The 23,765-nt window shown below is 41.9% G+C and overlaps 1 protein-coding gene across 7 annotated transcripts in view; it reads left to right on the forward strand.

Moving 5' to 3' along the window:
- TACC1 (transforming acidic coiled-coil containing protein 1) overlaps window positions 1-23,765 on the forward strand; it is a 120,502-nt gene that overhangs the window by 18,299 nt on the left and 78,438 nt on the right. For 3 of the 7 annotated variants that reach the window (XM_049632418.1, XM_049632419.1, XM_049632422.1), the window contains exon 1: window positions 11,916-12,062. The exons of 1 other annotated variant lie outside the window; for it this stretch is intronic. In XM_049632418.1, the coding sequence (XP_049488375.1) occupies window positions 11,986-12,062 (77 nt within the window). In that variant the 5' untranslated portion in view covers window positions 11,916-11,985. Of the gene's footprint in view, window positions 1-11,913; window positions 12,063-23,765 lie in introns of those variants that run through there. 3 more of the 7 variants (XM_049632420.1, XM_049632421.1, XM_049632425.1) reach the window with 2 other exon arrangements.

A 23,765-nucleotide genomic window follows, 5' to 3' on the forward strand; every position in this document is an offset into this window, starting at 1 on the left:
GGGCAAGACTGAGGGAGAAGAGAATGGAAACCTTCAGTTGGAGGAAGTTTATTTGGGATAGGGCATAGATTCGCATGGGGGGCAATGATGGCTGGGGGTAGGTTTTATGGATACATTCAGCAGGAGCTGAACTTCAGGCCTGAGAAGTATTAGGGTTAGGGGCTAATTTATATACAGTCTTTTTTTTTTTTTTTTTTTTGAGAGAGAGAGAGAGAGAGAGAGTGAGAACAGGGGAGAGGGGCAGAAGGAGAGAGAGAGAAAGAGAGAGAGAGAAAGAGAGAGAGAGAGAGAGAGAGAGAGAGAGAGAGAGAGAATCTTAAGTAGGTTCCATGCTGAGCATGGATCCTACGATTCTGGGACTATGACCTGAGCCGAAATCAAGAGTTGGACACTCAACTGACTGAGCCACCCAGGCACCTCTGTCCACACTCTTTATCTAAAGAATAGGTGAAATAGGGGTGCCTGGGTGGCTCGGTTGGGTGTCCGACTTTGGCCCAGGTCATGATCTCACAGTCTGTGAGTTTGAGCCCCACATCTGGCTCTGTGCTGACAAATCAGAGCCTGGAGCCTGCTTCAGATTCTGTGTCTCCCTCTCTCTCTGCCCCTCCCCTGCTCATGCTCTGTCTCTCTGTCTCTCAAAAATAAATAAACATTAAAAAATATTAAAGAGTAGGTGGAATAATTGCTGACAGGGCCACTAAGTAATACAGTTCTTCCAGTTTGAGTACAAGATAATAGGACTGTTTTTCTCTGCAATTTAAGGACCAGAATATTAATTAGGATTTCCTTTGGCTGAGGTTTACAGAAATCCAAAATAATAGTAGCTAAGCAATATGTAAGTTTTTTTTTCTCACATAAAAAAAAAAAAATCTGTACAGCAGGCTTAGAGGCTCCATGATGTGATGGATCCAGGCTCCTTCAACCTCAAGATGAAGTGTGGCCGCATGAATTCAGCTAGCCCCTCAATATCCCAGCCAGCAAGGTAAAGAGTCTATTTGGGCTGCTATCACAAAATACCACAGACACTGTAGCTTATACATTTATTTCTCATAGTTTTGGAGGCTGGAAGTCCAAGATCAGGACGCTGGCATAGTTGCACTCTGGTGAGGGCTCTCTTCCTGGTTCATAGCCGGTGCTTTCTGGCTATTGTCCTCAAAGTGTGGAAGGGCAAGGGATCTCTCTGGAGTCAATGTCATTGTAAGGGCACCGATGTCGTTCATGAGGGCTCCACCCTCATGATTTAAGTAGCACCCAAAGCCTCCATCTCCTAATACCGTCACTCTTGGGGACTATTTGACACATGAATTTGAGGGGGACACAAGCATTCAGGCTGTAGTACCTTCACACTCCCCATTAATGATGCTTCATGGAAGCTGAACTTGACACTTCTATTTTTATCCCATTGACCAAAACTTAGTTACATGGCCATATCTACATGTAATAGAGACGTGTAATAGGGAAATGTAGCTTTCATTCATAATAGCCAAAAACCAGGTGGTTTTCTCTTTGTTTGTTTTACTAAAAGAGAAGAACAGATATTAGGAAATATTAGCCTCTGTCACCTTAAGATATTACAGACGTACTGCAATTATGCAATGATGCTTCCATTGCTCAACTCCTTTGGTCCTATCCCTTAAAATTGTCTTCAGGGAACATAGCAAATTATCTTCAGTATTCTTTTTTTTTTTTTAATGTTTTATTTATTTTTGAGAGAGAGAGCGAGCATGCATGTGCTCGCACAGTGGGGGAGGGGCAGAGAGAGGGGAACAGAGGATCCGAAGCAAACTCTACACTGCCGACAGCAGTGAGCCCATTGTGGGACTCGAACCAATGAACTATGAGATCATGACTTGAGCCGAAGTTGGACAGTCAGCTGACTGAGCCACCCAGGCGCCCCTATTTTCAGTATTCTAAATGAATCTTCATCCTGTGGAGGTAGATTTGACTTTTGAAACTGGGGTCACTCAGGACAACTGTGATGAGTAAAGTGGGTGGTAAAGCTGAGTATTACCATTTCATAAGAACAATATATGGGTTCTTATCTCTGGATATTATGGACTATTCTGGGTATAAAGATCATTCTTGCAGAAAATAACTCTACAACCTAGACATGATATATAAAGTGACTACCTGGAGGTACTGAAGAGAAAACAGAAATAAATAGGTTGTGGTGTTGCATGTCAGCTTGAAGGAGAGGAGATGAGGAGTCACAGGAGAAAGTCCTCTGCCACCATGGCTTTTAGCCTGGGGCTCAGTGTAGTTCACATAGTGGCTTGTGTAACACAAGACTGAAGACTGAAAAACTCTACAGTCTTGCTGTTTTAGGGAGTAAGAAGGGTCAAGTCCGAAAATCATGAATGCTGAAAAGGTGGGGGAACCCAGAAAGGAAACCGTCAGAAAGAGGATCCCCAAATTAAATTTCTGATTAACCCCTGAACCAGACATGCACAGAACACACTCAAAGCAGCTCAGCCAGACAAAAAGATCTACACCCGGACTGGAGCTGTTACCTGAGAAACAGTTTGCAGTGTAAGCCCTGTGAGAAAATCATTTGCTGAAACAACGGAAAAACAACTCTCATCAGAGAAAAAGAATGGAATCTGAAATCCCTGCAACTTAGCATTTATGATGTCCAAGATGCAGTCCAGTGTTACCTGACAGATGAAGAGCCGGGAACACAAAACACCTCTTAGAAGTCAATCGCATCTAACCTGGAGATGAATAAGATGTTGGAATTTCGAAGGCAAGGATGTGTAAGTGTTTTGTAGTTTTAAAAGACTTTATCGCCATCTTCCATGAAGCAAAGAAAATTAAGGAAAAATGCTTGTTTTCAGTGAATCAAAATCTCAGGAGATAAATGGAAAGTTTCAGCAGAGAAATTGAAGCAATAAAAAAGAACCAAATGGAAATCCCTTTTTATGTGTTGCTCTCTTTCTGCTTTCGAGGTTTATAACATTTTGACCAGGATGTGATTAGAGTAGACTTTTATGTTACTTTTACCTTATGTTTATTTTACTTGGTGTTTTTCCAGCATCTTGTGTCTGCAAATTTCTGACTTTTATTACCGTTGGGAGGAGTTTGGTGATCATTTCTTCAAATATTTCCTCCACTGCATTCTCTTCTCTCCTTCTGGGAATCCATGTATGTTTACTGTTTATATCATCTAACAAGTCCCTAAGATTTTATTCATTTTATTTTTGGTCTTTGCCTGTTACTCATCTTGAGTAATTTTGGTTGGTCCATCTTAAAGTTTACTTATTCTTTCATTTAATGTATCTATTTGGATGTTGAATCCATCTGCTCAATTTTTTTTTCAGAAATTGCACTTTTCATCTCTAGAATGTATATGAAGAAGTAACTGTTAACTTTATTTTTTAAAGAGTTTTTAAATAAGTTTATTTATTTATTTTTGAGAGAGGGAGAGAGACAGAGACAGAGGGCAAGTGGGGAGGTGGGGGGGGGGGGTGCAGGCAGAGAGAGAGGAAGACACAAAATCCAAAGCAGGCTCCAGGCTCCAGGCTCTAAGCTGTCAGCACAGAACCCAACGAGGAGCTCAAACCCATGAACTGTGAGATCATGACCTGAGCTGAAGTCAGATGCTTAACCGACTGAGCCACCCAGGTGTCCCAGTACATTGTTAATTTTAAATGGGCTATGAAAAGTTAAGGATGGATTTTGTAATTTATAGGTCAGCCACTAAAATAAGAATGCGAACACTAGCTAAAAAGCCATCAATAAAACTAAAATGGAATAATTTATAAAATATTAAAGAAATAAAAAAAGGCAGGAAATGGGAAATGGATAAGCAAATGTCAAAAGAGAAAAATAGAAAGCAAAAATATAAAATGATAGGCCTCACCCAATCATATCCATAATTACATTAAACGTTGATAACCTAAACACTCCACTCAGAAAATTAAAATTGACGATTGTTTTTCAATGAATTAAAAAGCCAAATGCAGCATCTCACTGAAAAGGTTGTATCGATGGCGAGTACACATATGAAAGATATGCTACATCGTATGTCATTAGGAGACTACAAATTAAAACAAGGAGGTACCATTGATTTCACACCTGTTAGAATGGCAAAAATTCCCACCACTCGTGACACCAGATGCTGGTGAGGATGTGGAGCCACAGGAAGTCTCACTCATCGCTGGTGGGAGGGCAAAGTAGTACAGCCACTTTGGAAGATACCTTGGTGGGTTCTTACAAAACTAAACATACTCTCACCATATAAAGCCAGTGATTACATTCCTTGACATTTACCCAAATCAGCTGAAAACTTTCGTACAAAAATCTTCACATGATGTTGATAGCAGCTTTATTCTTAATTGCCAAAAATTCCCAAAGTAACCAAAATGTCCTTTAATAGGTGAATGGAGATGTCCAGAGAAGGAATATTATTCAGGGCTGAAAGGAAATGAGTTATCAAGCCACAAAAAGACACACAGAAAGCTTAAATGCATTTTACTAAGTGATACAAGCCAGGCTGAAAAGGCTACATACAGTATGACTCCATTATGACGTTCTGGAAAAGGCAAAACTATAAAAACAGTAAAAATATCTAGTGGCCAGGGAATGGGGTGGGGGGAAGGATGAATACGCAGAGCACAGCAGGTTTTTAGAGGAGTGAGGCTATTCTGTATGATACTAGAATAGTGGATTTTTGTTATTATATGTTTGTTAAAACTCACAGAATGTACCATACCAAGTGTGAATCCCAATATAAACTGTGGACTTTGGGGGATAATGATGTCAGTGTTGGTTGTAATATGTGTACCACTCTGGTATGGGATGTTGGTATTGGGGAGAGGGTGTGTGTCTGGAGGCAGGAGGTACATGGGAACTCTCTATACTTTCTGCTCAATTTAACTGTGGACCTAAAACTGCTCTTAAAAATAAAGTCTATTAAAAAGAACAAATAGACATACTTTAAATACAAAGACAGAGATAGATCAAAAATGGATAGAAAATGATATGTCATGTAAACAGTAAGCAGGAGAAGGCTGGAGTGGCTATATTAGTATCAAACAAAATAGATTTCTAAACAAAATGTATGGCCAGAGATAAAGAGCTCTTCAGAGCAATAAAAGTTTTAGTCAAGGTGGCATAAAAATCACTCGGGTGCCTGGGTGACTCAATCGGTTAAGTGTCTGACTCTTAATTTCGGCTCAGGTCATGGTCTCAAGATTCGTGAGATGGAGCCCATGTCGCGCTCCGCACTTCGGATGGATCTTGCTTAAGATTCTCTCTCTCCCTCTCTCTCTGTCTCTCCCCAGTGTGTGTGCACTCGGCTCTCTCCCTCTCTCTCAAAAAAAAAAAAAAAGAAAAGAAAAATTGCAAATTTGCCTGTGTTCAATAACAGCTTCAAAATATATGAAGCAAAAGTTGACAGAATTAAAAGAAGAAATATGTAATCATAACTGGAGATTATATTGTTTCTCAGAAATTGATAAACAAAGAAAAATCATCAAAGAAGAAACTGTTAACAACACTATCAACCACCTTGACCTAATTGATATTTAGAGAACACTTCACCCAACAACAGCAAAATGCACATTCTTTTCAAGTACATGTGATATGTTTACCAGGATAGATCATATTCTGGACCATAAACAAGTTTCAGTAAATTTTAAAAGTTTGTTCTCTGACAATAATTAAATTAAATTAGAAACTAAGATAACTAGGAAAATAATAAATATTTGGAAACTAAACAATACTATAAATACTATATACTATAAATATTAATACTATATTATATACTATAATACTATATTATATACTATATTAATACTATGTTAATATTAATACTATAAATACTCATACTGTAAATATTCAATGGGTTGAAGAAGAAATTACAAGAGGTTAGAAAATATTTGGTACTGAATGATAATGAAAATACAACATATCAAACTTTGTGGGATGTGCTAAGTAGCACCTAGAGGGAAATAAATTATAGCTTTGAATGCCTCTAAGATAAAAGAAGAAAGCTCTTAAATCAATTTCCCACCTTTCCGTCTATGTTTCCACCTTTCTCCAACTAGAAAAAGAAGGGGTGCCTGGGTGGCTCAGTCAGTTAAGCATCTGACTTTGGCTCAGGACATGATATTGCAGTTCATGAGTTGGAGCCTTGCATTGGGCTCTGTGCTGACAGCTCAGAGCCTGGAGCCTGCTTCAGATTCTGTGTCTCCCTCTCTCTGCCTCTCCCCCTCTCACACTCTCTCTCTCTCCCTTTAAATAAAGAAACATTAAAAAACTTTTTTTAATTAAAAATACTAGAAAAAGAAGCAAATTAAACCCAAAGCAATCAGAAGGAAGGAAATAATAACGATAAAACAAAAATAAATGAAATAGAGAACAGGAAAAAAAGGGAAAATTAATAAAACCAAAAGCTAGTCACTGGAAAAATTGATAAAATTGATAAATCTCAATCCTGACTGACCAAGAAAAAAAAAAAAAGAAATTACCATATCAGTAATGAAAGAGAGGACTCCATTACAGATCCTTCAGACATTAAAAGAAGAACACTCCATTATTATTAGTATGAGTATCTTTATGCCATTAAATGTGACCATTTAGGTGAGATGGACACATTCTGGGAAAGACATAAATTACAAAGCTGAGCCAAGAAGAAACAGAATATTTGAAGAGCCCTATGACCATTAAAGAAAGGAAATTTGGAATTTAAAAACATTCTGACAAACCTTCTGCCTCAGATGGCTCCCCACTGGTGAATTCTATCAAACATTTAAAGAAGAGGGGCACCTGCGTGACTCAGTCGGTTAAGTGTCCAACTTCAGCTCAGGTCATGATTTCGTGGTTCATGAGTTCAATCTCCACATCAGGCTCTGTGCTGACAGCTTAGAGCCTGGAGCCTGCTTCAGATTCTGTATCTCCCTCTCTCTCTTCCCCTTCCCCACTCATGCTCTGTCTCTGTCTCTGTCTCTCTCTCTCTCTCTCAAAAATAAATAAACATTAAAAAAAATTTTTTTTAATCTTAAAAAAAGTAGTAATAATGAATTTAGCTAGATAGCAGGATACAATATACAATAATCAGTTTTATTTCTCCATCTAAAATAGCATAAAACATTTCGGAATAAATTTAGCAAAAGATGTGCAGGACCTAAAGACTGAAAACTACAAAACATTCTGGGAAATTCAAGAAGGGCTACATAAATAGAGCTACACCATGTTCATAGATTAGAAGTCTCAATGTTGTTAAACTACCGATCTTCCTTAAATTAGTCAATAGATTCAGTGTAATCCTTGTGGAAATCCAGACAAGGTTGTTTAAAAAGTTTACAAGTTTATTTTAAATTTTATATGGGAAGGGGAGCCTGGGTGGCTCAGTTAGTTGGGAGTCTGATTCTTGATTATGGCTCAGGTCATGATCCCAGGGTCAGCACATTCCATGCTGAGTATGGAGTCTGCTTGGGATTCTCTCTCTCTCCATCTCTTTCTCAGCCCCACCCCCTCAAATAAAAAAAAAAAAAAGAAAAGAAAAAGAAAAAGAAAAAAATTTTTATATGGAAAACAAAGAACTTAGAATAGCTAAAACTATTTTGATAAAGGAGAACAGTGATGGAGCACTTACACTACCTGATTTCAAGAACAATATGTGGCTCTTACTAACAAACAATATGTAGTAAACCTAACTTTATCCTTTGGCTTATAAATTAACATTTCAATAACTTCCAAAAATGGAAAGGTAGGGCAGCTCTGAGATAAGCATGTGACTTCCAAAGAGGGCTACTGTGAAGGGTATTACTCATTTGGCAGGATTGCTGGGGAGACAAATCCATGTTGAACATAAGCTTTGTGATCAAGACAGAACTGGGTTTAAATACTGGTTATGGTACTTACTTCTCAAAGCCTCAGTTTCTTCATCTTAAAATGGGGTACACAGGGGCACCTGGGTAGCTCAATCCATTGAGTGTCTGACTCTTGATTTTGGCTCAGGTCATGAACTCACTGTTCAGGAGATCAAGACCCGCATCAGGCTCTGTGATGACAGTGCGGATGGAGCCTGCTTGGGATTCTTTCTCTCTCCCTCTCCCCCTCCGCTGCTCTCATGCTCTGTTTCTCTCTCTCAAAATAAATAAATAAACCTTAAAAAATAAAATAAAATAAAATAAAATGGGGTGCACAGCATAAAAATTAAGGAAATACAGCATAGAGGCTAAGCTCTATGTTATAACTCTGGAGTTAACCTACCTGGGTTCTAGTCCTAGCTCTGCCATTTTGTAGCTGTGTTGCATGTTAAAGTGTCCATGCATCACTTTACTCATTTGTAAATTGAGGATACTAAAAGTGCCTATAAACGTTGTAATGTAATGAACATTAAATGAATTAGTAAACCTAAAGCACTTAGAACAGTCTAGTACATAAAAAGTACTTAAAAAACTATTACCTACTATTGTTATCATTTCTCTGTGTTACGAGGACTAAATGTGCTTACTTTCATCAACCACCAAGCAACGTCCTAGGTATCCAATAAATGTTAGCTCTCATCCTTCTACTGAGCACAAGTAGCATTCTGGCGGTAGGGTTTGACACTGAAGAGTGTATTTTGCAATCTAGGTGACAATCATAAATTTCAGTTTCTTAAATTTTCTTTCTTGTTTTCCAATGTTTAAAAAATGCCTACTGACAGAATTATAATGCAAAATGGAAACTATAACACTGGATATCAAATATTACCCCTCCAAGACTCCATCACAGGCTGCATATCTCCTTTGATCCCAGCTGGCCATCATGTTCAGCAGTCTGAACTGCTGAACCCAGGGACTACAAAATGCAGGCTGCCTCCCTCCTCTCCTCATCCCTTTCTTCTTCTTTGGTCACTTTAGGCAGAAACTACAGACACCATAAAACAGTCAGAAGGTTCTATTCTTCCTTTATTCCCTATCAAATGCAACAGCAAGTGGTGTCCAGCTGTTATCTTCCTGCCCTCCTCTTGAAGAACAACTCCTCAGCTGTATGAATAGTTGGGAGCCCCAGAACTGGCATTACTTGCTCAGTCAATAGGTCAGATGACAGCAAGGTTGTCCACCACTTATGAGTGGCCTTTGAGCTCACAACTTCAGAACCACACTGAGGGAGAGGAGGTGGTTGCATTTCTTCACTAATTTTCCTCGGAGAAGAACTCTTGATTGCATGGTAACAATTCTATGTCTTCATTAGGGATGCTGAGCTTTTGATGTTTATTTATATTTGAGAGAGAGAAGGAGGCACAGAATCTGAAGCACCCTCCAGGCTCTGAGCTGTCAGCACAGAGCCCCACGCGGGGCTGGAACCCACGGACTGTGAGATTGTGCCCTGAGCAGAAGTCAGACGCTTAACTGACTGAGCCACCCAGGCGCTCAGGGATGCTGAGCTTTTAAATTTTGTGTTCTAATTGAAAGATAAAAAGCAAGAAGGATTTTAAACAAAGAGACATGAAGCAGAGGATCTTTACATATCCCATAGCCTATTCCTTTGTTGGAGATCTGCAGCCAGTCTCTGAGATGAGGAAATAGACCCTGGCTTTGCTTCTGTGAGAAGAGCCAATCATTAAATGTTGCGGGGAAGAGGAATGTTTGGATCTCTCCGGTCTATCCTGGGCATTTTCCCTGAAAAGGCTTCATAAGTTTATTTTCCAAAGATAAGACTTCGCCTTCACTGTCTTCACTCCCCTGGGTCTAGAGCCCCAGCTGCCCATGTCTCTGTATTGGCCATGTCTCTGGGCCCCGCTGGTAGACACAAACTTTCACATTATTTTGCAGACACTGTTTCTCCTCATTGTCTCGGTTTCTCTGCATCACAATAGGGTGTGGACGTCACATATTTCCTTTTCTTTTAAACCATTTTAGTGATGCTACCCTGTGCCTTTCTCCACTGATAATAATAAAACTTTTCCCAACAGCCCATCTTGTCTACCCAGTAGAAAGAAAGCTTTCCCCTCCTTCCCTGCCCCGCCTGTTGCGTGTCCCCCCCCCCCCCCCCCCCCGCCTCCCATTTTTCCCTTAGAATGATCCACTGGGAATAAAGACCTTTCTTACCAGGAGAGGCTGAGTGTTCCTCTGAAAGGGACCACAGCTCTGACAGGGTTATGTTTGTGTTATCAGTGGCACTTCAATCTCAGTGCCAAGGTATTACAGACAGGATGTGTGAAGAATGTGAGCTTTTTTTTTTTAATCATCTGCCAAAAGTCAACTTTTCTACAGCTATTTGAAATCCTCCTCCCCTCCCCCTGTCTCAGTTCCTAGTCTCACTACACTTTTACTAATTAATGTTTATTTTCCCACCCCCAAAGACTCTGTATATGCCTACAGTGTGGCAGCATCCTGAACTCTAGGAACTCTCCGGCTATAGTAGAGTGTAGATAATGTATAAACAGGAAATAAAAATTAGACATAAAAAGAGAGAGAGAGATCTATTGTAAATATTAAGTCTCTAGTATGAGTTTTCTTAACCCTTTCTGGAAACATTAAAATGTAGGCACATACATCTTCATTGCCTAAAGCTTCGAGTCAAGAATTAAGTTGATATTGAACACCATTCTGTGTGCGTTGCCACTGGCTCGCTCACTCACTCATTCATTCATTCAGCAAATACTTATCGTATATATGCCAGGACAGAGACACTGTGCCAGGCACTAAGCTTGCATACAGAGATAAGAAAGGGTTCTTGTCATTACAGAACTCATATTCTAGTGGAAAGACAAATAATTATAAGATTGGTAAGTGCTATGTTAGAGGAATTAACACATGGTGTAGGAACACTGGGGAGGAAAACGATCAAATGAGTGTAGGATGAATGCATTTATCGACAATTATTAATGTCTACTATGCACCAGGCAGTGATGGGGCAACAGTGAAAAACCAAATTCTCTGTCTTCACAGAGTTTACATTCTAGTGAAAGAGACCGGCAATAACAAAAACCAAAAAACAAAACAACAAAAAAAGATGTACTATCGGGATGCAGCATAGAGTTATAGAAGGAAAGTATGAGTTGGTCTGGCAGGATAAATAGGTGTTAGCACAAAAGGGCATTCCAATCTTTGTTTTAAAACAAAACAAAACTCTGGGATGGAGGAGAGATGGCTGGAGAGGAGGGATGTAGGAGGTGGGAATGGATGAGAAAGGGCATGAAATATTATGCAAAGGGAGTTACTAGGTGTGTCATTAGGTGGGTCACAGGCGCAGTGGGAGGGATAGGGTGCATTTTTCCCTAAGCCAGCATTAGGAAGAGAATTCATTCTAAACTGAATGTCAGAACCAGAAGGGTCATTAGAGGTAAAAATGAACATACAACCTCATTTTACAGATGACTCGCATAGGGTGCAGTTATGTGTCCCAGCTAGACGGAGGCACAACCAGGATGAACCCGTTTTTCTGCACAGCTCAGCCCCCGTCTCAGTCTCCGAAGAAGTTGCTGCGGGGGAGCGGTGCCGTGCGGAAAGGCAGCCTCGGTCTCGGGATCCCGACACACACCGCCCCCTATCGGTGCTTCCCCGCAGAGCCTCTTCCCTGTTAGCCTCGAGCAGGGGCTAGCCAGGCGCCGCCGAGCGCCCCGGGCCGGAAAGGCAGAAACAGCGACGTCTCCCCGTCCGTGGGGACCCGGGGGCGCGCCCAGGCCCCCACCCACTCCACCTGTTTTCCTCTGCCGCCAAGCGGCTCCCGGGCTGAGAGTGCGGAGCCCGCGACCCGAGCCCCTCCGGCAGCTCAGCATCTCCCCGCGGCGTCGCGGGGCGTGCGTCCCGAGCCGCGGCGCAGGCCGAGCCCTGCAATTGGCGGCGAAGTTGGCGGCGTCTCGAGCAACGCCCTTTAGCCGGCTTTCCCGGCGGCCGGGACCCTGAGGCAGGGCTCCACACCACCCGCCCGCCCCTCCGCCCCACCCTTCCTCCCCCGCCCCGCCGCCTCCTCCCCGCCCAGGGTCCGGGTCGAGCCGGCGCGCCGCGGAGCTCGGGCCGGCGCAGCCGGGGCGCAGAGCTCCGAGCCATGGGAGCCTCGCACTCTCAGAGCCCGCGGGGCCGGGAGCCGGCCGGGGAGAGGCCCCCGACAGCCCGAGAGAGCGCGTGAGTCCCTGATCCCTCCGCGGGGCCGCCGTTCGGGGGTTTGCGTGCCAGCCCGGGATGCGAGCGCACGGCGCCGGTCCCTCGGGGGCCGGGAAGGTGGGGCTCCCGCCCGCGCCCGGGGGCTCCGGGTTGGGCCTGGTGGGACGTTCCGTCCCGAGCCTCGCCCTGCGGGGCCCGGGGGCGCCCGGCCACGACCCCACCGCGACAAAATCGCGCCCAGGCGGGGCTGCTGCCCGGCGCTTGTTCACGCTGCGCGGGTGGGAGAAAGGGGCCCCGAGTTTTTCGGAACTCGTCCGGGCAGGAAAACACATGTGTCCTAAAGGGCTGTGAAGTATTCGCGAGACAGCTATTTGCAGGGAAGTGTAGATATAAGCAAGGGGCTCGAGTCTCCGATAATTTGGCTCGTGTTGGCCTTTGGAGTGCAGGAATTTGGATGCAGTGCTTGCTGCTCATGAGAACTCCCTCTCTTGTTTGCTCCGAGGGCTTCATGATGATCTCAGAAAAAGGGCTGTATTGTAGCAGCAGCAATTAGGCTTTTGTTCTGGGACAACAACAATTGGGGACACCAAGTAACTGAAATGCAAGCTGCGAAGAAACACTTTTAGAGAACGTGATTTAGAGCAAATTAGTTGCACGGTTTGCAAGGTGGCCATGCTTCTCGCCAGAGAGGATGCGTTGCTAACTACTTGAGAACCCAAACAATAGTTAACCTTTTCATTTAAAATTAATTTTGGAGCGTGTGTGTAACTTGGAGGTGAGGTAATGTAGAGGAACTCATACTGTATTTTCAGTCAGCCAGTGACAAAGCTATTTCGTTTGAGAAGGATACCCTGGGCCTTGACATACAGCAGTCTGTGCCATGGGAGGGCTTTTGATCATCTTTTTTTTTCTTTCTTTTTAATGTTTATTTATTTTTGAGAGAGAGAGAGTGCGAGCAGGGGAGGGGCAGAGAGAGGGAGACAGAATCCAAGTAGGCTCCAGGCTCGGTGCTGTCAGCACAGAGCCTGAAGCCAGGCTCGAGCCCACAAGCAGTGAGATCATGACCTGAGCAAAGTCAGGCTTATTAACCGACTGAGCCCCCCGGGCGCCCCTTGATCATCTTTTCAAGGCAAAGTAGCTTTCTGAATATCTAAATAATAGGCATGTTAGTTGTGCCTCCTGATGTTTATGTATGAACACTAAACTTAGTTCAGGCAGCTTATTAATCGTATGAGGAGCTGAGAATTATCCAGCGTGTAAAATGTGCAAAAACCCTCTAAATACAAGCATGTACAATGCGCAAAAACATTCTTTTAAGTTATTTAACCCCCAAGAACATTGAGTTCATTTCTATTACTGCCCTTGTTTTACTGATGAGAAAACTGAAGGACAGAGAGATTAAGTGACTTGTTCAAGGTCACACAGCTAGAAAGTGGTGGACTCCCATTGTCTGACTCCAGAGCTCTTGCTGCAGCTGCCTCCCACAGGAGAGTTAGGGCTGTCTTAGGAAGCAGACTTTTGTCTCAGCTGGCAGACTGCATCCCACTTTTTTTTCCTTTAATTCTTCCTGCATAAGGCAGAAATCTGAATTAGCAATGCTTAGTACCTACTAAAAGGAAATTGCCAAAGTTGATTTAACCTTTTTCAAAAACAAACATGAGACGCAGTGTAACATTGAGATGAAGTTAAGAGTTTTGGAAGCACATAATCCTGGGTTTAATTCTAGGCTCTGCTCCTTAACAGCTGGAGATCTTTTATCTGTTCCTTAACCTCTCTGTGTTTGTTTCCTTATTTGTAAAATGGGAATGAAAACCATGTCCACTTGATAGGCTGTTCTGAAGGTGCTATAAAATCATGTATGTACAAAAAACAAGTTATAGTTTTATCTCTGAACAATATATTGTTTTACCTAAGGATAAAAATTGACTAATCTTTGTGAACAAGTGGCAGGGTTTACTGTGTAATTTGAAAGTAAATATTGGGATCATTCACTGGTAGCATGCCGAACTCAGTACTTTCTGTGTAAGGTTCAGTTGTTAGGGTGAGGAATTTGATTCTCAGTTGTTAGATTATCCAGTGGCTTGGCGATAGAGGATCTTTCTCTTCAATGAAGTTCTTACGTGTACCTTAGATATTTAGCAAAGCTTGCCTAAATATGATCAACATAGAAGCCCATCTTTGATCTTCACCTGGGAATTTAGCCCAATTTAATACATCAAGAAGCACACAGGGACACCTGGGTGGCTCAGTCAGTTAAGCGTCTGACTTTGGCTCAGGTCATGATCTCTTGGTTCATGGTTTGGAGCCCTGCGTTGGGCTCTGTGCTGACAGCTTGGAGCCTAGAGCCTGCTTCGGATTCTGTGTCTCCCTCTCTCTCTGCCCCTTTCCTGCTCCTGGTCTGTCTGTCTGTCTGTCTGTCTCTCTCTCTCAAAAATAAATAAAAACTTTTTAAAAATTAAAAAAAAAAGAAGCACAGAAACTCATGTAGCTGGTGATAGGATTATTTGGTCTCATCAGAGTGTGCAGATTCTGTTTAAAAAGTCAGCCCTACAAACGACTTTGCATGCACCAGGTCAAAGATTAGAAATATGAGATTCCATGCCTGTAATATGAAAAGCTAAAAGTATGCTTTGTCCAAGCCCTGCCTTATTTAGATGTACAAGCCACAAGTGTCTCCAGGGTCTGAGAAAATGGGGATTCATTGTTAATGTCACTCGGCTGCAGATTTCCTGCCGGACATATGGCTGTCGTGGATAACACTGACCTCAAGGAAGTTCTCCTACTCAAGCCTTTTCAGTTGCATTTTCAAAATCTATTGTTCCTTTTTTAAATAAGTAAATAAATACTTGAAAATCTCACAAGGAAAGCATTACTGCTGGCATCTGTCTTTTGAGGAAGAAATTATGTTTCAGGATGTTCACAATTTATATTTTGGAATAATTTAACCTAGTGCTAAAATTAGTCAGATAAATCTTTCGTGACAGAGCTGTATTGTGAAATATAAGGAAGTATGGATGTACATGAAAAGAAATGTCTGATTTTAAGATAATAGTCATTATTTTTAATGTTTATTTATTTTGAGAGAGAGAGTGTGTGAGTGGGGGAGGAGCAGAGAGAGAGAGGGGGAGAGAGAGAATCCCAACCAGGCTCAATCCTCAGTGTGCAGCCCCACTCAGGGCTTGATCCCACAACTGTGAAATCATGATGTGAGCTGAAATTAAGAATCGGACGCTTAACTGAGCCATGCAGGAGCCCCAAGATAATACTCATTATTATTTTTAATGATTAAGAACATTTGGGGGGGGGCACTTGGGTGGCTCAGTCAGTTGAGTGTCTGACTTTGGCTCGGGTCATGATCTCCTGGTTCGGGAGTTCAAGCCCCACATCAGGCTTGCTGCTATCAGCACAGAGCCTGCTTCAGATCCTCTCTGTCTCTCTCTCTCTGCCCCTCTCCTGCTTGCACTCTCTCAAAAACAAATAAAACATTAAAGAACATTTTGTTTAAAGCTTATTTATTTTGAAAGAGACACACAGTGTGAGTGGGGGAGAAGCAGACTGGGGGAGAGAGAGAATCTCAAGCCTCAACCCACGAAGCCAAGAGATCATGACCTAAGTGGAAACCAAGAGTCAGACGCTAAACTGACTGAGCCACCTAGCCTCCCCAATACTGATTATTATTGAAAATTGTAGCTGTTTCCCTTTCCCAGACCCAAAGAAAGAAAATTGCTGCTTTGGTAAATGGTAGGGAAAATGTCACTTCATTTATTCAGGGAGGCTGCGCATTACGGTGATTAGGAACAGAAGCTGTGGACTGAGGCAGACTCAGGTTAGAATTCCAGCTAGATCGCTTACTTAGTTCAGGAAGCTTTGGAAAACAGTTAATTTCTTCAGTTGAGTAAAATTTTTACATCTTTAAAATGGCATTAATCATAACTACCTTTTTTTTTGAGAGAGAGAGCGAGCGCGGGGGAGGGGCAGAGAGAGAGAGAGGTAAAGAGAATATCAAGAAGGCTGGACACCCAGTGTGGAACCCAGTGCCAGGCTTCGTCCTGCGACATTGAGATCATGACCTGACCTGAAATCAAGAGTCAGACGCTTACCTGATGGAGCCACCGAGGCGCCCCTCATAACTACTTTTTGAAGTGGTGTCTGTTATTAGTGCAGGGCCTGGTACTTACTGAAGACTCAATACCTAAGTTATTATGAGTACATTTACATATAGCTATAAACCAGATGCTATGCTAGGTTCTTTGGGATGTATATTTTTGAAAAAAGCAGCATCTTTTCTGAAGGGAAGATTGACTTGTGTCCTAATTCAACAAGGCAATAACTTTTTCAAGTTAATTTTTTCCTCAGTTAATTTCCATTTTCCAGAAAGATGCACTATCAAGAGGATGGACGTGTGTTTGGGAATATGGTACTTTGGAGAAGTATTTGAAATCAGTGATTCCTTAGGTGATTTTTTTTTTTTTTTTTGAAATGTGGCTAGGGTGGGTTTTCTAAGAACAAGTAATTTGTGGAGAGATTTGAACAATGACATAAACAAAGCCTCTTATTCATTAGGGAATATGGTGTGTAACTAATTCATTTACTGCTCGTTGAGCTTGTCTGCCTGGAATGCAAGATATGAACCTGCTGTCAATTTTTATTAAATTTCTAGACCAGTCTTTGTTTGCATTTGGAATATATCGTAATGGAATAGGACATTGGCAAAGTCAGGACGAGTTTGAGGTTTTGAGTGTTTTTCCCATGCACCTTTCTGATCATGTGAATCAGATGCGGTTTCTACAAGGTTCTGGTGACCTGCGAAATCAGCAACAACTAAACTGAAGTGCCCCTTGACGGGCAAGTCACTGTGGGACAGATGCCCCTGACATGAAAAGGGAAGCACTGACTTTGAAGTTTTAGACACAGGAAAATATAACTCAAAATAAGTGAACTTTGAGAATTATGTTTCTGAAACCCAGTGCGATTTATATTGTCCTTAAAAACACTTAGGTTCCCGATTGCTATAGAAAATTTTTAAATGCCCATGTTTGAATGGCTCCATCTCCAGTGCAGCCAGCACAAAAGGAAATGGTTTGAATTGCATGACAAGGGGATTATTTGTATGTGTGTGTTGAGCTTAGCTATCACAACTTCTAGACCATGGGGGCAGTTCAAATAGTAAACAGTTAATAAGGGAAGAAAAATCTCTCTCTGAAAGTCATTAAAAGGTAAGATAGTTGGTCTGTTAAGGACTGAAACTCCGAGGGGGTTCGGGTGTAGTTTTGTTCCACAGTTTCTTCCCTCTTTTCCATTCAGTGTGGCTTCTCCAAGCTAGTACGTGTTTCAGTGTTAAAAATCAAGACGAGGGGCACCTGGGTGGCTCAGTCAGCTGAGCAGCTGACTCGATTTCAGCTCAGGTCTTGATCTCACCGTCATAAGATTGAGCACTGCGTTGGGCTCACACTGAACATGGAGCCTGCTTGGGATTCTCTCTCTCCCTCTCCCCTGCTTGGTGCATGCTCTCTCTCGCTCTCTAAAAAAATAAAAAATAATAAAAAATAAATTAAAAAAATTAAAAATCAAGAAGAGAAAAGGAAAACAGGGAAGGCTCAGTTGCTGGTGTCCTGAGCTTGCAACAGATTTTCTAAGGTCTGAGTTGGCTCCTAGGCAGAGTGGGCCACAGGGTGCGTGAATTTGTTAACCCAAGGTCAAGGAAATGAACTGGTTGCATCCCATATGGCCATGGAACATGGAGACCCATCTTCTGAGAAAGTTCACTCTGGCTATTGTGGGCTGTGTTTTTTGTTTTTTGGTGGTTTGTTGTTGTTTTGTTTTGTTTGCATTTTTTAAATTGTGGTAAAATACACATAACATAAAATTCGCCATTTGAATCATTTATAAGCATACAACTCAGTGGCATTAAGTACTTTCCCAATGTTGTATAACCACCACAACTATCCACTTCCAGGACTTTTTCATCATCCCAGACAGAAACTCTGCACCCATTAAACAGTTACTCCTCAACCTCCCCTCCCCTGCCCCTGGTAACCTTTATTCTGTGTTCTGTCTCTGTCTGCCTATTCTAGGTCCCTTCTGTAACTGGCAGTGTACAATATTTGTCCTTTGTCCTTTGGTGTCTAGCTTACTTAACTTAGCATAATGCCCTCAAGGTTCATCCCTGTTGTATCGCGGGGCAGAATTTCATTCCTTTTTATGGCTGAATAATATTCCATGATATGTATACTCCACATACTATTTATGCACTTGTCTGTTGATGGGCACTTGGGTCCCTTCCACCTTTTGACCGTTGTGAATAATTCTGCTCTGCAGGTTAGTGTGCAGGTACCTGTTTGAGTCTCTCCTTTCATTTCTCTTGGGTATATGCCAGGAACAGAATTGATCAGCCCCATGGTACCTCTATGTTTAACTTTTTGAGGAACCATCAAATGGTTTTCCCCAGTATGTCACCATTTACATTCCCACCAGCAATGCATCAGGGTTCCAGTTTCTCCATATCCGCCCAACACTTTCTTTTTGCTTCTTTTTTTTAAAATTCATATCTGGCCTAATGAGTGTAAAGTGGCATCTCATTTTGTTTTGCTGTGCATTTCCCTAGTGATTAGTGATATTGATCATCTTTTCATGTGCTTATGGACCACTTGTATCTCTTCTTTGGAGAAATGTCTATTTAAGTCCTTTGTCCAGTTTTGGATTAGGTTTGTTTTCCTTTTTTTTTTTTTTTTAATGTTTTGTTTTTATTTTTGAGAGACAGAGAGACAGAGAGACAGAGCATGAGCTGGGGAGGGCCAGAGAAAGAGTGAGACACAGAATCTGAAGCAGGGTCCAGGCTCTGAGCTATCAGCACAGAGCCAGATGTGGGGCTCGAACTCGTGAACTGTGAGATCATGACCTGAGCCAAAGTCAGACGCTTAACTGACTGAGCCACCCAACTGCCCCAGTTGTTTGTTTTCTTGTTCTTGAGTTACAGGCGTTCTTTGGATATATGTCATTTCAAACATTTTCTCCTATTATGTGGGTTGCCTTTTTACTGTGTTGATAGTATCCTTTGATGCACAAAAGTTCTTAATTTTAATGAAGTCCAACTTAACTACTCTTTCTTGTATTGCGTGTGCTTTTGGTGTTGCATCCAAGAAATCATTACCAAATCCAGCATCATGAGGATTTTGTTCTATGTCTTATTCTAAGAGTTTTATAGGTTAGCTCTTAAGTTTAGGTCTTGTATCCATTTTGAGAGTAAGTTTTACATCTAGTGTAAGGTAAGGACTCCTTCATTCTTTTGGGTGAATGTGGGTCCAGTTTTTCTGGCACCATTTGTTGAAAAGAGTATCCTTTCCTGGTTGAATGGTTTTGGTACCCTTGTTGAAAATCAGTTGACCATGTATGTGAGGTTTTATTTCTGGGCTTTCATATGGCTATTCTTACTCTGGTGACACACCGTTTAGATGATTGTAACTTTGTAGTAAGTTTGAAACAGGAAGTATGGTCCTTCAACTTTTTTTCCTTTTCAAGATGGTCTTAGCTGCTTGGGGTTTCTTGAGGTAGTGTGCGTGTGTGTACATGTGTGTGTGTACATGTGTGTACATGTGTGTATGTTTTACTATCTCTCTCTCTCTTTCTCCGTGGCTTTTTCTTCTTGGCTTGTGGCAGCCAGCCTTGCCTGAGAGAATGCTAGACTGCCTTCCAGTGGCAGTATGCTGTCCCAGAAATTCTCCTTACCTGCCTTCCCCATCTCCAGCCAGACTTTTCACCCCATGATGTCTGCTGAGAACCTGCTCCGAGCCAGACACTCAGGCACTGTGTAGCCAAAGAGGACCTAGATGTGGACAGGAGCCCCTGAGAGGCAGGCAGGAAAGTGGAATCACTGTGAGGGTCAGACGTCCTGAGAGATGAGCATCAGGGAACCCACCTGTTTGCAGAGAAGAAACTGACCCTGGAAGGAGTCTTGAAGGATGAATGAGTTGCTAGGTGAGGGGGTCAGGGAAGGGCAGTCCAGGTGCAAGGAAAGCCTGTGTGCAGCATGGCCTGGTGGTGTGGGGAGCCTGCCGTGTCTGGGGAGTGGTGAGGATTTGGGGGTAAGGTGTATGTGGAATGGACTGGTGGCGTCGGGAAATGGTGAATCTGGAGAAGTGGATAAAGTCTGGGTGTGGGGTCTTTGTGGCTTATGTGGGAGTTTGGACTTAATTTCAGGAGCCATAGATGGAAGTTTTCAGCTGAGGGGTTGGCCAAACCACCATGGCAGCCCTGGATGAGACTGGGGAGAAGGATTCTTGCAGAGGGGCTCAACCAAATGGTGGGGGGTTCCAGGAAACCACAACTTCCTATGATCCTCCCCAGCACCTCACCGCCCACCCCATCAGCACATCCAGGGGACTAGAGTTTCCTTTTTCAACCCCTTACCCTGTCTTCATTTTTGTTTATTAGCTATTCAGTAGCATATATAAATGTTTCCTTTTTCCTGATTTTCTATTAGAAGCATATATTCTTTTATAATCATAAAGTATATTTTTAAAAATCTGAAAATTTGTAAAACACAAAACTATAAAGAAAATAAATCACTCATAATCTCATTACCCAGAGATGACTGTTAATATCTTGGTATATTTTATTACTGTCTCTTTTTCTCCAGTAAATATATTTTTCAAAAGTGGGGTTATACTGTGTTTTACATTCTGATTTTTTTGACTTAATGTTATTAACATTTCTCTGTCATTATACTGACATGGTATAGTATCTACATGTATCATAGTTTATTCAATTCTTTCCTAAATGGTTAACATTTAGGTTGGTAACTGTTCTTGCTCATGTAAATAACACAGTTAATAAATATCCTTATAATTCTTTGTACATCTCTGGTTAATAACTTAGGATACATTCCTAGAAGTTTAATCACGGGATCAAAGAATGTGAACATTCTAAATGTTTTGTTATATATTACCACATATTGTCAAATTATTCCCCCAAAAGTAGTACCAATTAGGGGCACCTGGGCGGCTCAGTTGGTTAAGTGTCAGACTATTGATTTCAGCTCAAGTCATGATTTCACAGTTTGTGGGATCAAGCCTTGTGCCAGGTTCTGTGCTGACAGCACAGAGCCTGCTTGGGATTCTGTCTGTCTGTCTCTCTCCATCCCTCCCCTGTTCGTGCCCCCCTCCCTCAAAAATAAAGAAATAAACAAACAAACAAAAAAAACCTAGTACTGACTGCACTCCCCCCAGCAGTACAGTGTCCTTTCTAGATGCTTATAGCATCCTTTCCAGTTCTGGGCACTGTCAGTTTGAATCTTTGCCAGTTTGGTAAGAAAAAATGTATAATTTTGATTTATTTATTTCTTTTGTCCTTATCAATGAGAGTGAACTTTTCCTTATATGTTACTAACCAGCTGTAATTTTTTAATTTATTTCTATTTGTCAATTTTGTAATGAGATATTAATTTTTCATATTTATTTGTGAGGATTCTTTATATGATGAGGCCAGCTAACATCTATTGAGTGCTTGCTATGTGCTAGGAAAATGTTAATGTCTTACATGCGTTTATTTAAATGATTCTCAAAATAACCCTATTAGGCAGGTATAATTTTCAATTCCTATTTTATACATGAGGAAATGGGTACAGAGAGATTAAACAACATGCCCAAGGTCTCACAGCTAATGAGTAACAAAATTGTGTCACACAAATCTAGCAACCCTTTTCCACCATTTTTGTTTTGTTTTGTTTTGTTGGAGAGGTATTTTTTAAATTAACGTTTTATTTTAGAACAGTTTTAGGCTTACAGAAAAATTCAGCTGACTTACTGAGAATTCCTGTAGATGCCACACACAATCTCCTCTATCACCATCTCATATTTGTATGGTACATTTGTTATAGTTAATGAAACTGTTGCTGATATATTAACTAAAGTCCATACTTTATTCAGATTTCCTTAGCTTTTATCTGCTATCCTTTTTCTGTTACAGAATTCCATCCAGAATACCACATTACATTTAGTAATCTTTCTTCTTTCCTTCCTTCCTTCCTTCCTTCCTTCCTTCCTTCCTTCCTTCCTTCTTTAAGTAGCTCCATAGTGCAGAGCCCAGTGTGGGGCTTGAACTCATGACCCTGAGGTCAAGACCTGAGCTGAGATCAAGAGTTGGACACTTAACCAGTTGAGCCATTTGAGACATTCAATGCTTTATTATAAAATGGGCTTTGTGTTAGAGGATTTTGCCCAACTGTAGGCTAGTGTAAGTGTTCTTTGCACGTTTGAGGTGGACTAGGTTAAGCTATGGTGTTTGGTATGTCAGACATATAAAATGAATTTTCTTCATTTTTTTAATGTTTATTTTGAGAGAGAGAGAGAGCAGGAGGGGCAGAGATAGAGGGATAGAGAGAATCCCAAGCAGGTTCTGCGCTTGACTTGGGCTTGATCCTACGAACTGTGAGACCATGACTTAAGCTGAAATCAGGAGTCAGATACTTAACCAACTGAGCCACCCAGGTGCCCCTAAATGCATTTTCAACTTATGATATTTTCAATTTATAATGGCTTTATCAAGATATAACTGCATTGTAAATTGAGGAAGACCTGCATTAATCCTTTCTTTTCCTGCAGATTGTAATAGCATTTTAAAAATTGAGTATTAGGGGTGTCTAGGTGGCTGAGGCAGTTAGGTACTGACTCTTGACTTCAGCTCATGTGTTGATCTCAGGGTTGTGAGTTCAAGCCCCGCATTGGGCTCCACACTAGCCAAATAAATAAATAAAATATTGAGTATTAGAGTATAACCTCTCTTTCCTTCTATTTAACACTTGATGCTTTTTCTCTTTTCATTTTTTTAATAGATGTTTATTTAAAAATCTGATCTGCCAACTTTGCGTTTTCCACCAAGTAAAGGTGCAGAAAGCTTCATGGGTTTCACAGTCTTTTTTACTGAGGTGCTGCCTTCGTGGGAGGCTTATCAGCAGCCATTGCTGCCTTTTGATGTGCTTGATTAGCCTTTTTTGCTTCCTTGGCAGCCCCTATTAGGCCTTTTGATTAGCCTTTTGCTTCCTTGGCAGCCCCTATTAGGCCTTTTGATTAGCCTTTTGCTTCCTTGGCAGCCCCTATTAGGCCTTCCTAATTACAGGTTTCTGATCCTCCTGACCATTATATCAGCAAGAGATGCACCAGTGATGGCCTTCTGAAATTTGACTGAGCTGTGAGTTCTTTTCTTTTGAGTGTCTTCCAGGTGTTCCTTTTTGTGCTTGTAGAGGAGAGTCCAGTTTATCTGCTGTGGAAAGGAGTGCCGACTCACATTTTGCATGAACAAATTGGAAAACCTTCCCCTCAGTCTTGCCGTGGTGCCTCCCGTGTCTGGGGTACATCTTGCTCCCACTGAAACCCCACAGCTTGATGTTCATGGCTGCAGCAGCTGGGAAGAAGGAAAGATGGTGAAAAGGTCTTTCCATTCTTATTTTAAATGTTTAAAATCTGAGTATTCGAGGGCAGGACATTTGCTGAAGAGTCAAACAGGTGGAGATGATTTCGGGAATGGAGGCGACTGTGTGGAGCTTGGGGAAAAAAAGAACATCCGGGGCGCCTGGGTGGCTCAGTCGGTTGGGTGTCTGACTTCGGCTCAGGGCATGATCTCGCAGTCCGTGAGTTCGAGCCCTGCGTCGGGCTCTGTGATGACAGCTCAGAGCCTGGAGCCTGTTTCAGATTCTGTGTCTCCCTGTCTCTCTGACCCTCTCCCGTTCAT

Source organism: Panthera uncia, chromosome B1, assembly GCF_023721935.1.
Source record: "Panthera uncia isolate 11264 chromosome B1, Puncia_PCG_1.0, whole genome shotgun sequence".
NCBI lineage: Eukaryota > Metazoa > Chordata > Mammalia > Carnivora > Felidae > Panthera > Panthera uncia.